At 32.3% G+C, this 27,927-nt stretch overlaps 1 protein-coding gene across 2 annotated transcripts in view; it reads right to left on the minus strand.

The window, feature by feature from the left end:
• CSMD3 (CUB and Sushi multiple domains 3) overlaps positions 1 to 27,927 on the minus strand; it is a 188,369-nt gene that overhangs the window by 148,929 nt on the left and 11,513 nt on the right. For both annotated transcript variants that reach the window (XM_027906492.1, XM_027906493.1), the window contains exons 4-5: positions 22,832 to 23,026; positions 774 to 890 (exon numbers count right to left, since the gene is read on the minus strand). In XM_027906492.1, coding sequence (XP_027762293.1) covers positions 774 to 890; positions 22,832 to 23,026 — 312 coding nt within the window. The remainder of the gene's footprint in view (positions 1 to 773; positions 891 to 22,831; positions 23,027 to 27,927) is intronic.

Consider the following 27,927-nt stretch of genomic DNA (forward strand, 5'->3'; position numbering starts at 1 on the left):
CTGCCATGACTCAGGAGACAGTACTTTTAAAAAATTATTTATTTTGTGGCAGCCTACACACCTCTAAGCTATACATAGGAAAAAATTAATTGGATATTAAGGGAGTTCAGATATCATGAGTATGGCAGATGGACCCACAGCAGTTGTAGCACTGTCTTTAAGCTGGCTAAAATGTTTGTAGAATGAACACAAAGGAAGATAATAAATACCCATCCCCAGGCACCTGTTATTTGACAAACTGAAATGTGAGCTGTGGGTCAGAATAAAGACCTGCTTATCCAAGCATAAATCTGGAGCACTGGTATTTAAAGAACAAATTATATTCCATATGTGGCATACTGCTTACCAAGAAGTCAAAGTGAACAACTATTAACTGTTATCCTAGGCATTGTTTCATAATAAAGTGAGATAAAATAATTCATAAATCCAGAGAGATACAACAGTGATGTATAAGCCATGTCTAGTCATCTATTCAGCAGAAGAAAATGTTACTATGGGAGTAAACTTTTAAATGGAGGATCCGAGAACCTACAAAAACTAGGCAGACACATGCTGCTCTAATCTCATTTGTCAGTAAAGACAAATCCAAAAGATAATGATAAATATAAGCATTTTGAGAAAATAGTGTTCTATAAATTGATAAAAGTGTTAACAGAAGTATCAGTTTAAAAGAGGTTTTTCTCACTAATATTTTTAATGTAAAAGCAATCATACAAATTATCCAGAATGTATCCAAGCAGCAAAAAGATAGGCAGGAGACCAGACCTACTTACCAAATTCCTTAGGAACAGTGATAGAGTAAACACAGTTGTGACCAACACTATAATTCTTGGGGTAGTTTGGTGATAATACAGTCCCTTCAGAGCCTGTTGACCGGCTTCCACAGGGTGCTGGAAAGTGAAGATAATCAGTTTTTAATAATGTAATATTATATGTAAAAAAAAATCAGTTTAAATTGATTTGTTGTGTGTTGGTATATGATGTTGCAGGAAATTTTATTACACATCTGCCCTGGATTAAATTTGTGCATCCTGTGACATACTGAGAATGTGCGACTTTCTCATATATCAAAAAAGAATTGATGGCACTCTGTAGTTTTCTAGATCAATTTTTTTTTCTTTATTATTTATCAACCATCTTAATAAATAAATTATGGGCTTTATACACAGTATGCTATTATTTACAGCATACAAAACCATTATTCAATCAAATGATGCTTTATACTATAATAAAAGCACAGATTATGCAGCCCTTCTGCACACTGGTAAATTCTTACTCATACCAATAGACTCATAATTCAAAATAATGTCTACAACTACTGAAATAAGAAAGTCAGGATTCCTTGGCTGACCATGATGTACCACTTATTTATATCTCAATTACTTATAACTGTATATATATAAAGTTATGAGCACACACTTTTCTTTATCACACAAACATCATGTTTATTCTACCATTAACAGCTATAATACTTGATAAAATGGCAGATAAATAACAATGCTATTAACCACAATAATGTATTTTTCTAAGGTTTACAACAAAACTTAATATTTGTCATTATTCAAAACTGTCAAGGCAGAAACAGTGTTATTTCTTCTTTTTCTTCATGAGATGTCAGGGTGATTATTCAGTGTTAGTGTTTTCCTATGTCTATGACCTGCTTTTCTTAAACACCTAGTGATTTAGGAGTTTATTGTCAAGACTGTAGCATATCTTTGGAATATTCTTTCTAACTGTTTTGGACTATAAAACATTTTTTAATGAGTTTAATGTCATCTATTTAACAAATTATTTCCTGTTGAGATGTGAATTTATAAATTAAGTAGTACTCAATGTTTCATTTGCTAAACACATCTGGGTTTTTTTGAGGTATTCTCTCAAAACTTTAATATGTTGTGCATTATATTAAATAAGAAAAAAAATGGTTTTCTTACTATTATTGCAGAAGGGTTTATGTCATTACTTGGCATACTAAATACAAGATATTTCTTAGTCTATCTAAATATCATGTGTTTTGAAACTCCTTAAATCACACAAAATGTTTGGTGGAGTATACCATGAAAAGAATACATCTTTAAAATGTAGCAACTTAAGGCCCCATCACTCTGAGAATGGATTTCTGTAATTTTCATTAACATGGATTCCTTTCAGTATGGTGCATCTACAGACTTTGACAGACTGTACCTGAAACAGGAGCAGATGGTACCTATTGCTCCAGTCTGCATACACAATTTGGAAATGATTTAATGGGCTAGTGTGAAAGTCATGGTATTTGAAATATGTCAATAGAAGAATCTCGACTTTTGCTTGCAAAACTGTTGATAGTTGTGATAGATGTGACACATATATTTGAGTTAAGCAAATCAGCCAGGGCCCAGAGCAGGACACAGTCTTGGCGGTGCTCCATACCATGGATAGGCACACTCTGAGACACGGAGCGAGCACTAAGACTATCATATGTACACAGAATATTGTTATGTGGCTAAAAGAATTATCTTAGCATCTTTCCTCAGTCCACCATCATGTAAAATATAAGAAATTCACACTTTCCTTTTAAAACATGTTTAGATAATGGAACTATTGGACTTTTTGCTAAAAAGTAGTAAGAATCTTGGCTGACTCTCATATGCATAGATGTATTTGCCTTGAGTTACTGGAAAAACACAAAGTAAAAAATCTTCACTACTTGAATGTGGCAAATAGTTTTGATGAATTCAGATCTGCTTACTAGCTTCTAAGTACTCAAGATTTTCTATTCCAGATTTTGGATGAAATAGAAGAGAATATGGAAGAATATAAGCAACAAAAGCATTAGAATAAGTGAAATAAGACTGTCAGAAAAGCTTATTACTTATCTCTAACTCCATTTCCTTACTGTTCGTGAGTTGCATAAATAAGCCACTGCAACAAAGACCAATAATGTTGTCCCACTCCAGCAGTCATATCACTCTTATCCTTTCCTAATCAGCAGATATAAATAATGTGTAAATTTAAGGTAAAACTATAATTCCACTAAAGTCAAGGCCATTGACAGAACTTCACCCTTAATGAAACTTTCAGACATGTCAAACAAAAACCAATATTTAAAGTTAATAGCTATGAATTTAATCCTCAAAATATAGTGGATCTTTACCTGTAAAGAAAAAAAACCATTTTTTTAATACTCTAATTCTTTCTTATTCTTACAAGCTATGCATTCAATAAAGGTATCTTTGTAATTATAAAGAGGGATTTTACAAAACTATGCTTAAACCAGAGCAAAAAATAGTTTCCTGTGTATATATCTAGACAAAATATTTCATGATAATTGAAAGGTGATATTATCACAGATGGTATAAAAAAAAAATCACAAAAATAATTTCACTGACAGATGCATATAGATCTCTAAAAGGGATTAAACCCAACAATTTTTACAAATTAAAAAAAAAAAAATCCCAACCAACCTAACACCAAAAAAAAACCCACAAAACCTGTGGGAGGAACATGATGAATGTGTGAGCAATTTATATTGTGTGTGGTACTTTTATAGACTTTTATAAACTTTTACATAGTTTTATAGGTACTATAAGTTATAGGTCCCAAGATGGCTGCGGGTGTCTTTTCGAGAACAAAGAGAAATTGGTGCCAAGAAGAAGGTGGAGTTCGATAAAGTAAACAATTGCCTTGTTATCTGTTAATAACCAATTATAAAGGTATTTGTAATGTATGTTTACAGCTGGACAGTAGCCTGTAACCAACTGTATGCTTCTTGTCACGAGACCTTGTATACAGATGCTATAAAAACCCTGAGCTATCCTAATAAATCGGACATATTTTAGATCTCATAGATCGTGTATGTATGTTTTGGAGCCTCCCCGTCAAAAAAAAACCAAGCCAAACAAAACCAAACAAAAAAACCCTGCACAAAACAAGATCTTTCACCTTTAAAAATCTGAGAGTTCTCATTAATACTGAAGTCTGGTTAAAATAACTTAAGAGACTCTAAAAGGTGAAGATAATACCATTTTCTTTTACAGTTGATAATAATTAAAATGTCTATATGACACACTGAAACATCTTCATGTTTTCCTCATGCTCTGAATTCTATGAAAGAATCATACATCTGCACTGGATTTATAGTGGGCATATATCCGTTCACACAAGAGGATCTGGCACAGAGCTTTTCACACAAGAGGAAAAGAGATGAAGTGCAAGTCTGGAACTACAGTTTCCAGCAGGGATCTTTCAGGTACAAAGACTCTCAACAAGAGGTGTCTGCAGCCTTTGCTACAATGTGCTCAGTACAGGCTGGAGTAAGGCATGAACTCTCTGTCACTCTGACAAATGCAAAATTTAATATGCAGCAGGAACAAAATACTTGCATTGAGTATTTCATAGTTATTTCTCATTTTTTCCTCTGCCCCTTCTGAGTTTACCTTTTCCCTTACTGCCTTATTTTCCACCTGCTTCTATAATGGCTCTTTACCTTCACAAAAATTCACATTCCTGTGTCTCAATAACAACTAGCATAAATGAAAGTTGCTTCAAGATGTAAGCACCCAGTTGACCTTTGCAAGCTTAGAAAATGTTTAATCTAAATCATTAGGTGGTAAATCATTAAGTTCTTATAGCAGCCAGACTGCCCTGATAGATATTTCTGAAAGTATTAGTAGGAAGGAAGATGTTTGCTTGATAATTTAGTAAACTCATAGATTTCACGGACTATATTTCCTTCCTTAACTTTTGGGAAATGTCTACTTTAAAATCCAGAAGTTTGCAGAAGAGGCAATTCTACTCTGATGATCACTAATCATTAATGTTCAGAAATTAAAGATTAATATGAAACCATATCTACAGTGAATTGTTAATCTTAACCTGATACAAAAATAAAATATTCCTTTGCCTCTGGAAAACATCTAGCACCAGCTTCTTTCAATAGATGTAAAAGTTCCACTACTACCATGCTAGCCATTGACTTTCACTTTTATTGCAGCTAAGTAGATCCCATTGTCTTTGCTTCAGTTTTATAGTAGAATGATTTAGTTTCCTAAAAAAGTAAAAAACTATAAGTTCTGAAAATAAACTTGTCTAATTATTATGCTATACACTGAAAATCTACCTACAGTAAAAAGTCCAGCAAATCCATTACACCCACAAATACAAACTATTAAAACAAATGAAAACAAACAAACAGAAAAGCAAAGGCAAAAAATTATGAGAACCATTCCTCTGGGAATGAAAAACATCCTGCAGAATAAAACAAACCAAACAACCAGAATAAAAAAACGACTTCAGGAGGCAAATTATATTTTCTAATGTAATTCTACAATAATATTTTAGTATTTTTTAATAATATTTGCTTGAACACTGAAATACTGTATCATTTTATGTATTTACTTATGCTCTAGCTCCTTCCAGCTTATTCCCAGAAATGTTATCCAATATGCTGTCCTTATTCTGCCTTCCAGGGTCAGCAATGGAGCACTACCAGGGGAAAAAGGGACTTGGCACCAGCAAGATGTGATAAGAATCAGCGTGTTGATGCATTGCTCACTGTTTCCTTGAAACATTATTAGCATTAATGGCAAAAAGTTCCTCTGTGTGCTGAACTTTAATAGTACCTTGCCTTGTAAAATAGCGTCCCCTACAAACCTTGAAAAACCCTTTCACAGCAACAATGAAGTATTACCCATTCTGTATCTAGATTGGCAAGCTTTTTTATCTGGAAGATTACCCACCTTGACATTAGCATTCATGCACCTTTTTCAAAGAACTAAATTCTACCCCTTCATGGCAATGCATTAGTAAATGGAGAATACAATATAAAATGCATTACCATCATCAGTGAAACCTTTTATAAAATTTCAGCATTCACTAGTTGTAAAAGAAATGTAGATGAAAACCACAGAGGCAAAATCACCCAGCAGAGCAAAAGATCCTTGTAATATATGCTTAACTAGTGCTATAAAGTAAAAATTTTCTGCACCTAGAGTAAAACAATAGAGGGTTAAAAGCCCCTGTTATGTGCTTATTGATCATGTTTGTCATTGCACCTATGCAGTTTAACCAAAAGAAAGAACACAGAAGGCAAAACTTCAGGAAAAGTATGAAAATCAATCTCAAATCTCTTCATCCTTTAAAAAAAAATTTTTTGCTATGAAATTTTTTTCTGCATCTTGAAGATTTTAATTCCTACTGCTGCTTTCAGATCACCTACTTTCAAGCTCCTACAGCTAAGATCTAATATAATTTAACTGTATTTGCAGATTTAAGTGCCATATTGCACCATCCATTTTTAAGGAGCAGTCCTCAGTGGAATCAATGGGAAATACTGTTTAAAAATGAATGGCAAAATATGGCTTTATGTCATGCAGATAAATTTGATTACACAGCTACAAATACAATAAAAAATTAAGAATAACAGTGTATTCACTCTGCAAAAGGAGTAAAAACATGTCTTGAAGAATTGGTAATGGGATATTGATTTTTAATCTAACGGGCCACTTTTTAAAGATCCAGACTAGGATACTTAGTATTTAATCAGTCTAAATGAGAAGGTTAAAAAAAAAAAAATATTTAGCAATGTGAGGTATGTTTATAGAATTTAATATATCCTTGTGTTTTAACCCCAGCTGGCAACTAAACACCACAAAGTCCTGCTTGCTCCTTTCCCATTGTGAGGAAGGTAGAGAATTTGAAAGGTGAAAATGAGAATTATAATGAAAAGGAAAATAACAATGAGAGAGAAATATAGCCCAAGAAAGACAAGTGATGAAAAACACTTGCTCACCACCAGCCACCCAACACCTTTCCAGTTATTGATCAGCAGCCCCAGGCCAACTTTCCTCCTAGATTATTGCTGAACATGATTCCACAAGCTATGGAAATATCCCTTTGGTCATTTGGGATCAGCTATCCCAGCTGTGTCACTTCCCAGCTTCTTGTGTACCCCCAGCATGGTGGGGGTTTGCTGGTGGGATGGTAGGAGGAGCAGCCCTGACTCCTTCTAAATACTGCTCAAAAGTAACCAAAATATCCCTGTATTATCAACGCAGCACAAATCCAAAACATACACCATACTAAATACTGTGAAGAAAAGTCACCCTATACCAGCCAAAACTAGCACATATATTAAATCACTGGTTTCTCTTTTTCTTAGTGTGATTTAATATACAATGTAATTCTATTTATCCTTTGCATATTTATGGGTAACAAGGAAATAAGTATAGTGACTGATATATCACCTCCCAGATACAAAATAATTAAAAAAAAATGCAAAGGAAATTATAACATATATAAAATGGTAGTGAATTTTATTCTGAAGTTCCAAATTAAAAGTATATTTATTGTGGATATCAGTCTGGATATGTGAAAGTGATGAAGCATCTAATACTGTTTTGACAATGCAATGAATATGTGAAAGAGAATCTGATCTAGGCATATATGTTCTAGTTATTACTTTAAAATACGGAAATACATTAGAAATAAAAAGACACCAACAAATACAGATACAGAGAGCATTAAGGTCTCAGCAGGAATATCACAGCAAGTTTTTGCCATTGAAAAAAAAATAAAAGAAAAAAAAAAAAAAGAAGGCTCTATTATTATATAGCAGGATGTTTTGAAATAATAGGTTTTGTTTAGTCTCCAAAATAGAAGAATGCAAACATGGGCAGACTGGTCACTTTTTGAAGATGGGGTAGATTGAGATAAAGATTAAAGAAACTAATTTTTCTCTGCATCTATAAATGATAGGACAAGAAATAACTGCCATCAATTTTAGTATAATAAATTAATTTTAGATATTCTCGTAACTACTTTTGGGAAGTTATTAGGTTTTTGAGTGATTCCTGGAAGAACGAGATATAAATTTATATCTGTCATAATGGGTTAAGGATATCCAAGCAGAGTAGAGACAGTATTTCTTGTAATGGGATGTATCTATCCATACCCATTGACCACAACATGAGAAAGAGGTTTATTCAATTTTCTTGGTGCTAGCAATGCTAAACACACAAACTGAACCCCGTAATGTGATAGGCTATTTTATATTTTCTAGAAGAGGAACCATAAAGAAAAATAGATTATGAATACAGAAGTACAAAATGGGAGAACACCTAAAAGTCAATTCTACCAAAATAAAAATAAAATGAAAAGAATCTATAATAAATTATTTAAAAAAAAGTTTTCTAAAATATGTATAATCAATAAAATACATCTTTTAAGAAGAAAATCAATGAGCTCAAAATCTTTGTAGCTGAAAAAACATAATCTGATACATTTTAAGAGTTACATTTCAAGACAAAAGTACCTCTTTATTTTAAATAAATTTGTGTTGTTATTTAACACATACATTTTATTTAAAAACATAAAATTTAATTAAACACATTATGAAATTTTTTCTATGTAAATTTATTGAACAGTTCATCACATTTTTGCTTTAAAATCATGAAAACCGGATCCAACTGACATTGTGTATTCAGTTTCTGTTTCTTGAAATCTTTTAAACAAAACTAAATGTTTTTCCAAAGGCACGAAGAATAGATTTTATAGGGCAAAGTATGAGATACACTTTTAGATTCAGGGTAAAATGCCTAACTTTGGAGAGAAAGTTTGCTCTCAATTTAATGATTGATGATTATTAAATTTCAATTATATTAATTTTTTCCTGTGGTGCATACAATTTTAAAAACTTCTATATAGTTTTCTTAAGTATTGAAATCATGCATTGCTTAAAATTAGTTAACTAAATTTACTCATTTTAGCCAAGTATAAGGAAAGTGTGAAATGAATTTTCTAATAGAAACCGAGGTGTGAGAGAAGGTCAAAATCCTACATTTTGTTCTGCTTTAGAATGTGTTCATATCTGATAGCTCCTTCATAATATTGGCTGCTATTAAAATAGCCAAAATATCAATTTGCAAAAGGATTACTTCCTTTTTTTTTCCCCTATATTTTTCCAAACAAATGCAATTAGCTGGAAATAAGACGTATTTCTCTTTCTGTCCCTTATGAGTTAATTCATGTCCATTTTAGATGGGCAGTAAAGTTCAGAACCATGAAAGCAAAAGCCTGTGCTCCTATTCAAATTGTCAAGCTCTAGAGAGAATACAAAGTAAATTTGAAGAGTCAAGATTTCCAATTTTATAACCCAAAACCTAATTCTATATAATGACTCAATTTTTAAATGTCAGGGTAGAGCTACACATTGTGAATTATTTATTGTCAAATCCTATGGCATGGAGATGTCAAACTATTTCATAGTTAAGCATAATCAGATATCAAATAAATATGTTTAATATATTAATAACTTTAAAATAAAAATCAAAGATACCTTGATTCAAGTTAGTCTTAAGTTATGTGACTTTTTAAATCCTTATTTAATAGATGCACTAGCAAATTTTGAATCTAAAATAGAAGAATTGTTGATAATTATTAATCTTAATTCCTCATTTTTCTACTAATAATTCAAGGAAAAGATTTCTGTAAGAAAAATAATTCAACAGAGAGCAGTGGATTAAACTAATTTCCAATGTGGTACAGTCTTCTAGACTCTTAAGTGATGTTTAATGTATTAATGTTTTTCTTCTTAATTTTTGAAGGGATGATGGTGAGGCATCTCCACTCTTTCATGCTTCTTATTGCACCAGAGTTCTCTGGCTCCAGATGATAAAACCACTACACCGTATGATATGTTTCCAGGACCCTGTCTCACTTCTGAAGCACCTACTTAATAAGGTTGTGTACTCTCACTTAAATAATATCTTATTTTGTCTTGGCCAATAAAATGGAGTTAAAGTAGCAGGCTCTGAGAATGGAGCTATCAAATAAGAGAAAATGCTGTCTAAAATACTTCGTGCTAGAATAAATGTCTTTGCAGTCAAACATTCTCTACTAGTAATAAATGGAGGTGGAATGGGTCTTTGCAGTCAGCCTGTGCCTCAGAACAGGTTCACTCCTTTGAAAGAGCACACCAGTATTATAGCTTACACAGATGGAAAACAAAAGCTAAATAAAAGTTTAAACATGCTTTTCAAGTCAACTGTCTGCAGCAAAACCTTGACATGATATTTAAGGAACTTCTGAAAGAAAATGAACAATCATTTTAAAACAATTTACCCGTCAACATAACAAATGTACAAAAAAGAAGAGAAAAGAAAATTGGCAGTCTTCTGAGGAAGACCATTTCAGAGTCTTTCAAGTGTGTTTGGAGAGCAAGAGGAAAGGAGCATTACATGACAGATGTGTAGAAGTAAAAATAAGTCAGGGATTAACAAACCTAACACGTTTTAGCTACAATAGCAGAATTAAGACATTGATGCATCAGAAAGTATGAATCAAAAATGGAGGATCTGCAAGGATTTACATATCTCTTCACAAGAAATAATCGTTCCTTCCAATGAGAAACTTCCTCTTTTTTCTTTTTTTTTGGAGGTCATGTAGCCTAGATATTATTTACTTGTTCAGCCGTGCACTCTTCAAACCTACATTAAGTTTCGTTACTTATTTGTTTTAAGAAAGAATCACTCCTACCGTGTGATGAAGAGCATAATAATGGCTTCCAGGTCATTTGACAGACAATGAGGTTGAGTTCTCACTCAGAATCTTTTTTGTTTTATAACCTTAGTGGATGAGGACATACTAAAAGATATTTATCTTATCATAAAGCAGACAAAGACTCTACAAAATCTGACGATGAAAGTTAAATCACGAACTTTTTTAGAGCTCATTGCCTTCATGAATTCATTCAGAACTTCACACAACAAGGAATCTATTTATTATTAGAGAGCTCATAAGTGATATCAGCTCCTGTGTCCTGTTTTGATAATAAGCACTCGCTATTTTAGGGCTAGGGAATTTGTAATGAGTGTATTACCCATCGAAAGCCCCTTGTTGTCGTATGCTGCCTCTCTGCATGTCTCAAGAATGTTCCCTCACCCAAATGAGTTTTTAAAGCACTAGTAGTGAATCACAGCTGGTACAAAGAATAAGATTTTTCTTGAATCATCTGAAAATATTATTACAATACTAGAATGAAACTTAAGGTTTTCAAGTGATGATTACTTTTTTTCAAAGTGATTTTCAATATTATGAGTGTGTGTGCACATCAGCAGTTTAAAAGGAAACTGCAGTAACAGTTAATAGGTGCAATTTTAAATTTAAAATATGAAAGTTAATGATAAATTAACTAATTTGTCATTGTAATCTGCTCAATCTCAGTCAGCTTTCTTTTCCATCATTGTTGTTTGGGTTTGCAACACAGACTTTTAAATTAATTTTAAGACAGAAATCCTCACTTTTTAAACTTCCTAAAGAAAGTGAGAAAGGAGGAAAAAAAAAAAGATTAAAACAATACACTATCCATAATTACAAACACAGTTACATTAGAAGCAAATAAAAATAACTAATTAATCCCAGAAATTTAGGAACAGGGACCTATCTCCTGGACCACAGGAAAGAAAAATAGGATAAGAAAGAACTGTTAATTGTAAAACAAACAATAGTCAGAATAAAAGGTCAATGAACAGTTATGAGCACAAACACTAACATAAAACATAAAATAATAATGCAAAATTGGCATTTAAAATATGTAAGCAGCCAAAAAAAAAAAAAAAGGAATGGAAATACCCACAAAACTCACTAATCTTGTCTAGACTGCTTTTGCTACAGCTGATGAAAGTGATTCTACATACAAAAAAATATCATTTCTGTAAAATCCAGTTACATTACTTTGACATTACTAATAATGTCTTTACTTGGTTTTGAATCTGGAATATCAACATATATGAAGACATTTCAAGTACAGTTTACAGTTTTATACAATAAGAATGACTATTTTTATCAACATGCATCAAGCATAGAATTTCAGAAGCATTAAAATCTTGAGCTGTTACTTCTTAGGTGAGGTAAAGCTTCTATTATGTGTAACTACTTTTTGATTATACTGTGTCTCTTGCCAATTCTTGAAAGATTGATCATATGTAAAGCAAGATTACAACAATGACATTTTTAATTTCTGATGGAATTAATTCAGTATGTTCCATGCGGTAAATTTGCAATTAACTGAACAGGTTAGAAATTGTTTTAAAATAAGAAAGGGATATTTCCTTTTGTGCCTTGAAAAATCTAATATTTTTTATTTTTTATTACTTTAAGAAAAACAGTTATTAAAGGTAATTATAATTTTGTTCTGAATAGCAACTATACTATTTAGTTGCATAGCTGCAAACAGTATTCTAAGTCCAGTTGCTTTCTAGATTGAAATGCAAGAAAATATATGTTAACCACATAATAGTTTGTGCACATTTTTAGTTGACAGCCTTCACTTCTGAACGTACCTGGGACAAGTCTGTGGAAGTTAAATAGTCCACAATTAAATATTTAATGACAAGGATATTTGTTAATTCTCTTAAAACCAAGTATATAACTGATACACACACAAACAAAAAAAAAAAAAAAAAAAAAAAAAAAAAAAAAAAACCAAAAAAAAAACCACAAAAAAACCCCACCAAAACAAAAGACCCTTAAAAAAAAAAACCACAAGAGGAATCATAGCAGCTATTTTTTTTTACTAAGATTTTTAATACTCTCTGAATTATGTTAATTGAGGAAAATCTCAATCCCTAGGGATGCCATAAGACAACAAAATAAAGCAAGGTTACTGGTTTTTGTTTCTGGAAGACCTTCACATGTATTGCTGGGATTCTCTAGTGATCAGCAACCCAGAGAATCTTATTTACTACATTTCAAATCACCAAGCTAAAGACAGCATAATGTACAGATCTGTTTCTCATTATCAAAAAGATAGATTTAAGGAACTTGTATTCAGCTGTTTAAAAGTATTTTTAATTGCATTTCTTGGGAATCTAAGACTGTTTTCTTTCCTTGTAATAAAGATTACACTTACAATTTTCTGTAAACTATCCTATATCTGAAGTCAAGAAACAAATGCCTTTCATGTTATATTTATTTGTTGTTTTGTTAACACTGGCTCATCAAAGTGTATCTCATGGGAAAAGATGCTCTGTGAGAAAAAAAAAATCCTTAAATATAATCTTGATAGAATTTCACTGACTACAAAAGACTAGTCATAATGACTTTGAGGTAATTTACTTTGCACTAGAGCATCTCTCTTACAAGGTCAGGCTGAGGGATATGGGACTATTCAACTTCAAGAAGAGATGACTAAGATGGAACTTCATTAATACCCTTCCCTATCTGAAGGGAAGGTGTCAAGAGGATAGAGCCAGGTTCTTCTCAGTGGTGCCATTTAATAGGACAAATGGCAACAGGCAGAAACTGATGCACAGGAAGTTCCCCTGAACAGGAGGAAAACTTCTGTATTGTGCTGGTGACCATGCACCAGAACAGATTGCCCAGAGTCTCCTCTCTACATGGTTATTCCATAACCATCTGGACACAGTCCTGTGCCATGTGCTCTGGGATTACCCTGCTTGACCAGGGAGGTCAGACCAGATGACCCACTGTGGTCCCTTCCAACCTTATTCATTCCACAGTATCTCACAATCAAAATCTAATTGTCTATCATCACATGCCTATACATGGGGTCTATATTTATTTCCTCTATGAGCTTTTAGTCTGCACTTAACAAAAGTGAAATTTATGTATATTGTACTCTGTAAGTCACGTAATACTGAGGATAAACCTTTGTTTGACTCTAGATATGATTATGCAATATAATTTTGTGATAATGTGAACTTTATCTTCTAAATTTTATATGAAGTTGTACTGGATAGCACAATTCCCGATAGAAGTACATATGAGATCTTTCTGATAGCCTTCCTTTATTGTATTTTTTTTCTAAGTAATATAAAACTGCCATCACATGAACAACTTTCAATTCTTACCTTGCAACCATGTATTATCCTAATGCATTGTGTTACTTTTCGCTCAAAAGATAACATTTCTTCATGGAATTCTGCCAAATATCTTAAAAATTCAGTGGTATGGTATCAACTCTTTATAATTTCATTCAGTGCTTGTTGATCTCTAAGACTTCCCAAAAATTTCTTCTTTTTCAAAAATTATATTGATTTTTCTTCAGCATGTTGAACAATGCATCTCCTAGCTCTCTTAGCTCTACTTCTTTCTTTTTTTTTTTTTTTTTTTTTTTTTTTTTTTTTTTTTTTTTTTTTTTTTTTTTTTTTTTTTTTTTTTTTTTTTTTTTTTTTTTTTTTTTTTTTTTTTTTTTTTTTTAATAATCTGTATGAATTTTATAACTAGAAATTGGCCCATTGCTCATCGTGGAAGATTTTTGACAGGTTCATCACCTCCCACTACTTCTGTAGAAAGGTTAACTTAACCTTAAGGTCATCAATTGTACTTCAAACACTTCGTATAAATCTCTTTCAGAACTACACAGAAAAGACTGTCTCATCCTAGCAACTTGCTATTTTTCTGTTTATTGATTTTCTTTATTTTGACTCAGTTCCTTCAAGCCAAAGGAAATATTCTAATGTACAACCTCTCTGGTTATCTCAGTGAGGTAATATAATAAAAATAACATATTATTTACTTTCTCTCCCCCCCAATAACATTTTCCTTGAATGTATTTTTGCCTTAGATCTGCTGTTAACACTTTAATGATTCCCACTTTTCTAATCTCTAGATCAGATTTTGAAGTTCTTTCTCAAAATGCTGTTGGCCACACTTTGTACTACCTTTTTTTGAACATGATTTCTTTTCCTGAAACACATATCTTAATTTCTATTAGATTCCATAAATACTTTTGCTGTTGTCTTCAAATCTATTTCTATGAGCTTTCTTTTTGGATATCATTTCCCACATAAAGTAAAAAAAAAAAAAAAAAGTAAATAAATAAATTCATCTTCCCTTCCTTCCAGGGTGTCCCATTTTAATGCATTATAGACAATTCAAACACATTCTGAGCACATTATTGTTTCCTCTCATTGAGAAAATCTGCTCTGCTTTAAGCCAGCTGTTTCACTATTTATTACATACTTTTATCTTATGCTGAAATAAAAGATGTTAACTGAATAACCAGTATTTGAACTGAAGATAATTAAAACACCACTGTAATTAATGTTCTCCAGCCTTCTACTCCTTAGCCTAATGTCTGAAAACATGTTTTATTAAAAATTCACCGAAATCAAACCAGCATCTTTCTTGGAATGCTACCTCAGTAAAGCTTTGAACTACGAGCTTAATCCGTAAGCGATTAACAAAACAATAGAAATGCATATAATGTGCAGTACAACAGGGAAGAAACTGTAATCTTTTAAATTTATAACAAAGAAAAAATTTCTGCAATACTTGCATAGTGTTGTGATTTATTGTTTCAACTTCCTAACACACAGTTACTCTTTAGGGTATAAAAGAAGAGTACAGCACAAAAAGGATCCAGTGAATACCTCAAAATTAGGAGTATAGTTTTGTTTTGGAAGACACTTTTCCTTCAGAAGACTGTAGCTTCAGAAAAAAGCTGTAACACAAGAAGCTTCTGAGTCAAATGTCAAGAAACATGGGATCTAAAAGAGGCAAATATCCTCTTTAAGCTTGTTTACCATTCCTACAGTATGTTGACTAAATGCTGTTTGCATCCCCGTCAAGAAGGAAAACTTAATTAAAATTTAAACCAATTGAGTCTCCTAATTGCAGGTTTTCCTATTCCCCAGAACCCTCTCCTAGTTCCCGCTGTGACAGACAACGTGGAGATGACAAAACTTGTGCAAAGAATGAAATATGAGTCTTATAAATGTAACCAGAAGCATATGTCACCTAATAAACCTACTTCCAGTTGATTACTGAAATCTTATTAGACAAGAGTGAGGACCTTCTGACTGCTGCCTGAGGTTAAGTTAGAAATATGCATATTTGTCAGCCACAGCCAGTGCAGCTGACTGGATCAGTTTTTTTTTTTAATTTCAGTTATTATTTAATTGATTTACCATGATTGCTAAGTGATGCTACATAATCCTATCTGACTTCAGTGTCTTGCCTTGTGTCTTGTCTTTCCTTTATTTGGAAAATAAATACTTGTTTCTCTCTGTAAATAAATAGCAATGATTTTTTTTTTCTTCTAAGAACAGAATACCCTGCAGACACTTTGCCTGTTCGAAAGAAATTTCAAAGAAAAATATACACCTATGGTGCTAACAATAAATACAGAAACAAGCATATATCCATGTAAACTAGTGCTAAATAGTGGTTTTCTCTCCACCTCAAAATACATGATGTAAGAATTTTTTTTAAGGTAAAATAATGTGTTTTTTTTGAATCTGTTACTTGAAAACTTACATACTCAAAGCAAAACGAAATTGTCAGTTTTAAATATTATAAACAAGAAAAAAATCACATACATTATCCCATAATTTCATGTGTGCTTTCTATGTACTTTTATTGCCAAATAAATTGGAAACTCTGTCATTGAATTTACATATTTTGTCATTTACATGTAATTCACAAAAATATTAAAGTTGCCTGTTACATTTTCCTTGCTTCTTCATAATGTGTATTCAAACTAACAGTTGCCTATCAGCAAAACTATTTAAAATTAAATGGATAGTCATTGCTTGATTTCAAATCAGTTGTTTATAGTGATGAAAATAAAAAAATTAAAGCTGAAAAAGAAATCAAGTTCATATAGCTTAAGCTAATTCTCCTCCATTTTAACATTTCCTTCATTAAACTATGCTTTTAAAAATTGGCTGCAGATTTAGTTTAACAGAAGATGAAGTGCCTGGTTGTATGATGCACTCTATTTAACTAATCCCTTAAATATGTAAGGAATTTGGATTCTCCGGCAGCTGATTTTAATGAGATCATTGTAATTAACAACTTTCTTCATCTCTTATATTTTATTTACCATTATATTACATTATTACTTCTTAAAAGAGAGCTTGAAATAATTACACACAACATTTATTATTCAATGGACATTGTAATGCCATATTATGAATTCCAAATGTATATGCAAAAGGTAAGACACTCAGAGTAATACTGTCTGTGAGTGTGTGTTTGTGCTTGTATTTATTTTTATCTTCATTTAATTTTTCTAGAATTATTAATATTTATAGTTAATTCCAGTATAATTTTTAAACTTTGTCTGATATGAAGAAAACATCTTTAATAAAAGCTGAGATTTTCCTCAAACACATTTTCTAAAAATCTATGGGATTTTCAGCAAAATACCAGCTATGAATACAGAAGGATCTTATTTTTGTTTCCTATTCCCAAAACTTTTTATGTACTTTATAATAACCAATCAGTTGCATGTCCTAGGAAGGATGAGACTATTATCTTCCAGTAGTATATAGTGGTAACTAAAACTCAGTTACTTCCAAATCCACTGTGTGGAAGTTAGGTTTTCTCTCTTTGGCCTTTTGACTTGATAGATCTTGGTGTGTAGTGATTTCCTCTCCATGGAGGAGGAGTAATGAGTAAAATCATACTGAAAAGGGTCGTTAGTGCAAGGTTTATAGGGTAAGGTACACCAAGATGCCTACTCTTCTACTTTCTCAGAAATCTCAGACTTAAATTTTTACACATACATCCCTCCAAAGCAGAGTTTCTTGTATGTGGTATGTTCAGATATTTTACTAGATCTCCTATTTCTTATGTTGCTGTTCTAAGCCATACCCTGCTGAGCATGCAAGCTGTTCACGTAGTCCAGATAGCATTTTTCATATTCAAAATGCAATCCTAATTGATTTCAATTCTAATTCTAAGTACTCAGGTCATTTTCTCTGTGGTTCTGTAAAGCAAATGTGTTATTTTGGGCAAAAAGAAAAAGACAAATGCTTTGTAAGTAGCAAACAATAACAATTTTAAGTAAAGCATGTTGCTTAAGTGGTTAAACCGAAAATATTTGGGAACCATAAAACAAAGAAAACCAGAGTGCCTTCTTTCCTAGTAATACAGCTTTATTTGCTGAAGGAATACTCTGTGTTTATTGCAATTGCCCTAATTCAGACTTCAAAATAGATTTAAATAGCAGCCTTTCATGTGGTGACTACAAACATAAGCAAGTCTTTATCATCAGTAGATCAAAAAAGGAATTGATGCCCTCTCCCAGCCACAGTAGGATGTGAGATTACTGTTGAAGATGTTCCAAACACATCCTCAAGGGGCTATGGATTTTTTTTTTTCCCCACTACTGGTTTTAAAGATTTTATTTATTAATATTTAAAAGAACTATTGAGTAGTTTTAAAGTAAAAGAATCAATTTTGTGTTTTTCTTTTATGGTGCAAATGTCATGAATTCTTTACCTACTCAAAGATTTCAAGCAAAAAAGTACATGATAAAAGTGTATAATATGAGAAAAATAATAGCTATACCTTATATGAGTGATCATTTAAGAAAAGTTTCTGAAGTAAACAGTGAAGAAATCTAGTCAGAAGAGTGACTCAACACTGAAAACCCAAGAGCAGGTGGCACAACTTGTTCACGTGACCATGGCAATTAATGATTTTCACTCTGCAATATCATTTAGCTAGTCATAATTCAAATACAAAATTGGTAAAGATTAATTTCTTTTAAAAAAAGTGTCATCAAGCAGAGGTAAATGGTTGACTACAATTGCAGCATCACCTCTGCCACCTCTTAAATGTGTTTTAATGCCTTTAGTATCTTTACTACATTAGTGGAAAGCTAACTAAGGTTGATCTTAGCACTTTTCTCAGTGCCTTTGTTCCCCTCTTTATACCATAACTACCAACCATTTAAACTCATGCAACCCTCAAAGTTTCCATCTAAGTGCCTTTCCTAACTTGAGAAAGATAAACATGGGATTTCAGAGAATTACTTTCAGATTTTGCAAGAATTCTTTCATGATTATAAGCCATCCTGCCTTTGCATCCTCACTGTATCTCTGTTTCTTTTTTACTATGTCACTGAATCCTCTGCCACCTCCAAAGTATGAAGGCAATGTGTTTATTGCAGACTCAATTGTCTGCCACAGGTACATTTTTTTTTTTAAAAAATGTTAATATCATCGAGGAACAAGCCTTTTACAGAGAGCTGCAAAGGCACATATCAGCCTGGCTTGTGAAATTAATAAAATAATTAAAAGTAAAAAAAAAAAAAAGAAAAAAAAAAAGTTAAATATAAATGGATTTTTTTTTAGCAAAAAAAAAGCCCCCATAATTAATAAAAAAACAACCCAGAGTCCAGTTACTACTACCCATCTATACTATCCCTGTAATAATGTCTGATCCTGATCTCAGTTACACTTTAGATATTAATTTGACCTCTTCTTTCTTTTCAAAACAAGGAGTATTGTCCAGAAATAAATTTTGTTTGGTTGCTTTTTCAAAATTATGAAAATGTTGAATGCCATATATGGAAGTTAATGAATGTTAGGCTTCTAACAACTATTTTGCGCCTTTCAAAATTTTCTTTTTCGTTGCTTATATATGAAAGTTGGGGATTTGGGAATATATTAAAGAATTCTACATTTGTGCTCCAAAAACACAGAATGGGACAGAAAAATTTTATAAAGATTCCAAATATGTTGATCAATATTTTTACATTCAAATGTAAAGTCTGACTTTAGTTTGAAGTTTGACTATGATTTATCATGTAAAAAACCTGGCTGACTGAAGTCATGGTTTCAAAAGACCACACCAGTATGCAGTAACCATATTAGAATCACACCTTCGTTCTGTAAAAACTACATAGAAATGTGGCCTCCGATTGAGTAATCAATATTGAATAATTGATGAAAAATTTGTCAACATTTACTATATTACAAAATAATAAAAACTAAAATAAGCTTTTCTGTGCAGTCTTCCATCTTAAAAGTTTTCAGATATAAACCTGCTTTGAGCTATTTCAAATAACTGTAACAACTTAATACAGATGAAAACAACTGAATGAATATTCCAAATATTGGATATTGTTAGATATATCTTACAGATCGAGTTATTTTGAAACCTGGATTCAAATATTTCTGAGGATTAAACAACATGCTGTAATGAAATGAAGTAGTATTTTTTGGTGAACGATAAAGGATTTCTTCTGGTAGGAACAAGGTTTTCACACTTAGTCATAAATATGATTTCCCATTACAGGGCTTTTTGCTACTTTGTAAATAATTATTGTTTGTTACCAAAAATTTAAAATTACCTATAGTTGGTGCACTGAAGAGAAATCATTAATCATTGTCTCTATGATACTAATATTTCATCTACATATGTTAATTACATCCTGTTCTTAATATCCACCATGAAATACCAAATAGCTTAGCATATTAACCTGGATAATCTTTGCATATGTTCACAAAAGAACGAAGCCAATGATTTGGTTCACTTCCCACACTTATTAGAGAGGCTCAAGGTCATTTAAAAAAAAATATTTCAACCAAATGTAAGTCATGCCTAATGCACGTAGGACTAGGTCACAAAAATATTGGGGAATAAAGGTAGAATATCAAAAATTACTCAGCTTTTATCTTAATCCAAAATTATCAGTTCTTGTCTTTTAGGATGTACAGACACTCATATATTCTAGTTTTGCACATTTCAGGAAAGCAAGTTTTGATGGACTACTAGTCAGTTCATAACGAAGCCTGGCCAGATGCAGAACACCAGTGTTCTTCAACAAAGATTTTGTATGCAGCTTGATGTACTAGCTCTTTTCAGAGAATACTTAAAGCCAAATGATTGTCCTCACAAACTAATAGAGTCGTGGCCTTCATTTTATTTTTGATATTCTGAATCATGGATGTATATTTAACTACATTTTATCTAAATGACTATACTTCCTAACTAGTAGAACCCTTAACTTCTTTCTCTGTTTGGGCCAAACTCATCCCTCAGGAGTATGCTGAGTCACACCAAGTTATTCAGCAAGTGTATAGAGATGGTACTCTATCTTTTTTTATTGAGATTCTACAACTCAGTGAAAATATTCACATCATTGCAAAAAGACTTTTTACTTGATAGGGTCTAACTATGGACCCTTGTATCAGTTTCACCCTCACATTATCTGTGTTATTTATCTAATATTTTTCTTCATGGAAATTATTAAATTCGCTTCTCTTAGGATAGGAAAAGCTTTTATGTGTGTTTTGATTTATACTCTTTACAAGACCATGTAAAACATGTCCCTTGGGCCACCTGGAATGTTGAAGGCTTTCCCTTCCTCACCCCTGTCATACTTAACTCCAACTATGAGCAAAATGAAAATATTCATTCATAATATTTCTCTTTTAAACATTCTAAGTTGCCTCACTTTTCCTATAAATTTGTATGATTAAATATGGCTCAAAAGAATTTAAAAGAAGAACCCAGACTCTAAATTGATATTAAAAATTTAAAGATTTACAGACCATCTTTGAAATAAGGCCTTTTTCATCCAGGAAAGAAAATAGTCCAGTTAGAACTGGTGACAGACATATCCACTACTTCTTTTATGATAAGACTTTTTTTCTCTTTTAATTTCAATGGCAATGCTTCCAAGCAAAACATTCTCCCTTTAGTGAATGTTAAGATAGATAACACTGGAAGACTGCTAAGTAGATTATAAGTGACTTTAAGAGATACAATTATTGCATTGAGAAAGAAATCCTTTATCTTTCATTATCTCTGAAAAAGAACTTCCAAAAAAAGGAAACCTTTACCCTCTTATTTACAACTTTCCTCACTAACTCCTCTCCAGGAAACAACTCTCACATCTCATTTTAAATGGGGGAAAAAACTTCTGACTTCCATTGTACACAGTCTACAAGTTTGAACACACTTCCAAACATTTGCTAGGGCCAATGTTCCAATTTGATGCCACTGAATTTTGGAATTCAATACTATGATGGTTTTGGTGGACAAGGAAAATATTGAACTTCTTTAGATGGTTATAATAATGGTTATTCTTTAGATTGGAGAGTTTTATTTTTTTTCTGCTTTGCTGGTACTCCACCATCCAATTTGCAGTAGAAATTTAAAACACACAGCATACTCTATTCAAAATATGTACTTACTCAAATTGGAAATTTATTTAACAGGGTTTTTTGTCTTCAAATTATGAAAAGGAATTGAAAATAACATGATAATTGGATTTTATTCTAACTTATGAAGCAAATGTTAATTTTGTACTTTGGCATTTTTCTGATATTAAAATCTGCATACATGGGAGAGGTTTTGCGCTTAATCTTACAGAATACGTGACTTCACAAAGTGAAAAGTGCAAAGTGTTTATCAATTTCTGTTAAGAAATAAGCAAAATAAATATTTAATTTTTCCTTAGGGTTTAAATCTGAAAATACTGATGCTTGAGACAAGTAATCTAAATGAAGTCAGGAGATTTCTGAAATGAGTGGAGTTCTTCATATCGATAAAAGTTTGAATAATTAGATCTTTCATCTGTTTCAAGGTTTAATTTTTCTACAGCTCATATGTTCAACAACTGAATGACGTAATGCTGTATATACAAAATGTTTCATCTTCGTGATCTCAAAACTAGTAATAACAAAAAAGAAACCAATGTATATTATGACATCCAAAGTATACTTAGGGCTTTATATATATATATATATATATATATATATATATATATATATATACATGGTGTATATCTCTATACTCTACTGTTAATTATTTCAAGAATATCTGTCGGCATAGAGAATGACATTACTACTAACCTTCTATTTCCAATACTAATACATAGCACTATTTATCCAATGTTAATAGCAACTTGAATAAATAGTTTTCCTAGTATTACATATATAAATTTTACTACATACGTTGTTGAAAAGGGCTTTTTCCTAAAAGAGAATACTATTAAAATCACTTCTTTCAATTTTTCACCTATTTCTTCCATATGGTTAAGAAACAGTAATAACAACGACAACTAAAATAACTTAAAAACTGTTCTTACCATGACAACTGGGCAAGGCTCTGTTCCATCCAGGTCTTCCATCATCTCCCATGATACATGTTAGTGTAGAATATCCCTGAAGAACATAACCTGCATCACAGTAATATGTGACAGTGGAACCCAGTTTATAATCCATTCCAAGTCTTGTTCCATTCATTATATTTCCAGGATCAAAGCAAGACTCACGAAGCTTTGCTGTAGAGGAAACAAATGCAAATATAATTCTAAATATAACCTAAAATGTTATAAATATTTTCTGAAGTTCTCTCAAGGTCTTCTTTGAGCACCCTGTAGACCCTGTTGTTTTTTTTTAAGAAGCCTTTCTTTCTATATCAAATGTTCTTGCTTCTTCTTTTTAAAGTTTTTAAAAATAACTATATAATGACCAAAACTAAGTCTTCTGTCTTTTTTCCAGGTAATTTCTATAGTCCTTCATTACAGAACCATGTTTTTTCAGAAAATTCATTGTGACTTATGTAGTTATGTAGTTAGATGAAGGTACATCCATGGACATTCTTCCAGTAGATAAGACACATCCTAGTTTTAAAACCTGTGGTGCAAAAACTTGTAAACGGAGGAAATCAATATGAGTAGTTTGTTACAAAATAAGAAGTATGCAAACAAGAATTTCCTCAAAATTAATAAACCCTTAATGAATATCTATTTGCATATGATAGAATGGTATATTTTCATATAACTCTTTTTCCCTCACTGAAGGACAAACTATAAAAATATTCCTTAAATTTATCTAACTTTTAAATTATTTAAAGTTATTTCTTTCAAAATATTGAACTAAGTTGAAACGTGCGCATACTTTTATATTTGTTTCCCTCTTACTTCTATAACATGAATACCAATGTGCAATAAAAAATTGCACAAAAATAAACACTCAGCACTTCTAATTAACAACATTATTATGAAAGAAGGTGAGAAAAGTTAAACATTTTAGAAAAAAATGCAATTTCCATTAAGAAAAAAAAAAGTAAATATATTAGACAGAAGACATAATGAAGCAGATGATTTTGTGCTGTGCAGGATAGAGTCTGGAGTAATATATTTTATCGAGCAGAAGATAGATATTTCAGATTTTCTATAACATTTAAGGGTGTTGTGGAGAAGATCAATGGGGAACACTCCTTCATTTTCTGCAAGATCAGTGCCAACTTTCTATTATATCAAAAGAAGGGTTTATTTACTAGGCATATTTGCACTGCGTAACTTTCTGCTAAAGGTAAGTATGGTTACCAAATGATTATATGAGCCTTGAAATTCCTGACTTTTCAAGAGCTTTAAATAAAAAGGCACTTTATCTGATTATGGCAGTAATTAAGCTGAAGTTTCTGAAAAATTATAGATAAATTATTATTTCTTTGACTTTATATAGTTTGGCCACATATAAGTAATTGATCACTATTAGAGCCAAGCTTATGTACTAAGTAGATCCCTGAAGGCCATTTTTATGTTCTAGTATTTCTGAGAGGAGAGAAATAATTACATTGCATTTACATTTGAAGATGGAAAAACAGAATAATTCTTTTGAAATTTCAACTTCACACTTTCCAAAAGAACTTGAAGATCTCCTAATGTGGTTAACAATTTATTAAGATTCACATATATAATCTACAGAGCATGCTTTTGTTATGAAAAACAGTCCAATAACAATTATTAGTTATATCACATCATTAATCATTAAGGACAGGTATTAGATATTTACATAGATTCATTTAGCTAGTTGTATTGTGCTGCCTAAAACTTTTTATCACATTCAAAAATTTGGATGGACAATGAAAAGTTAAAAGAAGCAATTTACTAGAAAGTCTGTAAAGATATGACACAGATATTAATAATTACTATGCAAGCAAACCACACCTTCCCTTGCAGGTCTTAGGGCAAATTGAAAATTATTTCAAATCCAAATTATCAAATATAGAAAAAAAAGGAAATAAAAGGAAGAAAAGAAAGGGGGGAAAAAAGGATAATTTAATTTAGGATTATAACTAATATTTTGACAATATCAATAAAACATTATTTTTCCCTCTTATTGAACTAATATTGATATATCTGTATTTATTCACAACTGATACAGTGAGATCATCATTCTCAAGTTTATGACCCCAAAAAGTAATTCCAAATATTTTGCAGTTCTAGAAAATTCTTGGATAAAGTAGTACTACATGAAAAGATAAAGAGAGAAAAAAATAATTTATTATGCCTGGTGCATAAATCAAAATTTGAGGAAAGACATGATCTGTCACAGCATAAATTATCTCTAGGGAAAAGTTACAGCCCTGTAATTTTCTTTTCCCCAAAGTTATAGTTGTGACAGACTCTTGAAGTTGCTGACTAAACAGTTACAATGTCACTATAGAAATACAGTCTCTTAATAACTATTCTGAAAAATAAAGCTTGAAAGACTTAGCACCTTAAAAGTACTTTTGCAAATCTGAAGGAGCTGGTAAGTAAACTTGCAAAAAGAAAAAAAAGTCATTAAACGATGCTAAAATATGTCAAAATTTATGTCAAATATGGCAAAAGCATTCATTGGGTCTGGCTAAGAACCAGTGACAAAAAGAGAAAATAAGACTGTATTAGCAAATTTATAAATGCTCCCAGGAGACAGGAGTACAAATCTTTCACCATCAACATCATGCTGTTCTAACTAAAGAACTCAAGACATTGATGATTCCTGTAGCTCTTCCCCTTCTCAAGAATCCTACTATCATTAAGCTAAAAACACATAAGGGTAGTAACAGCTTTAGCAGAAGATTGGAGAAAATGCTGGACAGTGTGTGTGCTACAATTTAAGTTGTATTACTATAAAGACTTTTTTCTGTAGTAGCATTTTAAAGATTATTTTTTGTAATAATTAGGCAGGTGATAATTTTTTTTTCATTAGGCAGTTCAGATTTGAGTTACAGTTACATTACAGTTTTGGCTGTGCATGCTGTGAATCAAGTTTGCCCATAATAAAAGTTTGCAAGAAGCTTCAAGAAAAACAGCATTTACTTCTCTGATAACACTGGCACACCACTGGATCAATTAAGGCTTCTGAAATACAAGTTGAAAACTGTGATATATGCTGCTTCAATCTCAAATTCAACAAGTCTCTGTTGAATAACATGGTAATGATGCCAAAATTCTCCAGAAAAGTAGTATCTCAGTGCATGCAAAACAATGTTGAAAGCCAAGAGAAGCATGTGCTTTGTCCAGAACTTGATGACTTACTACTCCATCCCTAAGTCTCAAAGACAACAAAGCCAAATAAGCTTCAAATAAGCTTCTTAGCAATAATATTACACACATATATTACATATACCTAACTATAGCAAACATTCCGTAATTATTCTCCAGAGCACTTATTAGAAGTAATAAGCATTTCCTCCATAACACAGAAATGAAGGCAGGGAGAGATAATGGGAAGAACAAATTGCAAACAGAAACATGATTATAGACCAGACATGGGACTCAGGTCTGAGATTTGGAAATGAAAAATATGGAACACCAATGAAGTATAACTTGAGTACTGCTGTCACTTAAAATAGAATTAGTGTGCATGTAGGACATGCATCTGTTACAGTTTGTATGAAAAGTTCATCAAATCAGAAAAATTTATGTTGAAAGAAATGTCATACAACCCCCGCACAAAGTAGGGCCAGTTTGATTAGGTTACTTTGTATAGTCTGGTTATGATTTCAAAGGATTCAGAAGACATCATTTCAGGGCAAGAAGTTCCAATGTTTGGCTAACTTCAGAGCAATTTACCTTCTTATAATATGTAATTGAAATTTCTCTTTTTTCAACTTATGTCCATCAGCTCTCATCACTATCTGCACGTAAGAAGACTTTGGCTCTGTCTTTTCAATACTCCCTTATTAGGTAGTTGAAGAAAATCGAATTGGGACAGCTGACCACAAATGACCAAAGTTGGGTCATATTGTATGACCCATTTGATATGGGATCCATACCATATGATGTCATGCCCAGCATATAAATCTGGGGGAAGAAGAAGAAAGAGGGGGGGGACATTTGAAGTTCAGGCGTTTGTCTTCCGAAGTTGCCGTTACACATGTCATAGCCCTACTTTCCCGGGAATGACTGAACACCAGGCTGTCCATGGAAAGTTGTAAACTAATTCCTTATTTTGCTCTGCTTGTGTGCATGGCTCTTACTTTCCATTTTAAACTGTATTTATCTCAACCCACAAATTTTTTCATTTTCAATCTTCTGATTCTCTCCCCCATCCTCCTGGAAACTGGAGCAGCCTTTTCCTGCTCACAGCCTTTTGTGATTTTTTTTCCTTCCAACTCACATACCTGTATAACTAGGGTTGAAGTAGGTATTCCATTCCACTTTCTTGTGTTCTTTCCATGTCCACTTTGTCCACTGTTTGCCCCTCTCTGTCTTTCCAGGTTTTTACTGCCAAAGAGTTGGCATATGGTATGTTCTGTAAAAAGTTACACCACATGGGTTGTGTGTACTGGACTTCATCTGTATCTTTGGATAACTGCTCATTATACAGGTCATCACAAACTACCTGCAGCATGGCTGATTCCCTCAGGTATTGGATACCTTTCTTCATGGTTGTCCATTTGCCTGAATGGCATTTAACAACTTCCCTGAAGGGTTACCTTTTCTTCGTGCCTGACAGGAATCACCTTCAGAGGCTGAGGGATTGTGCCCCTTTTCCAATGACTTTGTCAATGCCTCCTCCCCTAGAAAGGCATCCTAGCTGCTTGGTTTCCTTACCCTCTAATTCCAGCCTACTGGCCCTGCTACCCAGTATTGGAGCAGCAAAGGTGACAATTTGCTGATTGGGTAGTAACTGGCTTGTTTGTGAGTTCTGCTTCTTCCTCCTCTTCTTGTGGTGGCTCTGCCTCAGAGTAGCCCTCTTCATCCAGCTCCTCCTTTCCTTTCTTAGTAGGAGTTTCTTTCCTTACCAAACCAGCTGCCTTTTGCACCTGATATCTCTTTTTGTGTGTAGGGTGACTGATACCAGCATTGATTGTTCCTCTGGTTCAGCTGCAAAGCTTATCTTGGAAGGTGAAGTAGCCACTGTGTCTGTTGTTTTGCTATCAGATCCAGAGACTGTTTGCCTT

Source organism: Empidonax traillii, unplaced genomic scaffold (genome assembly GCF_003031625.1).
Source record: "Empidonax traillii isolate 1590-97213 ecotype Southwest subspecies unplaced genomic scaffold, ASM303162v1 scaffold1302:size208794, whole genome shotgun sequence".
In the NCBI taxonomy this organism is placed as follows: domain Eukaryota; kingdom Metazoa; phylum Chordata; class Aves; order Passeriformes; family Tyrannidae; genus Empidonax; species Empidonax traillii.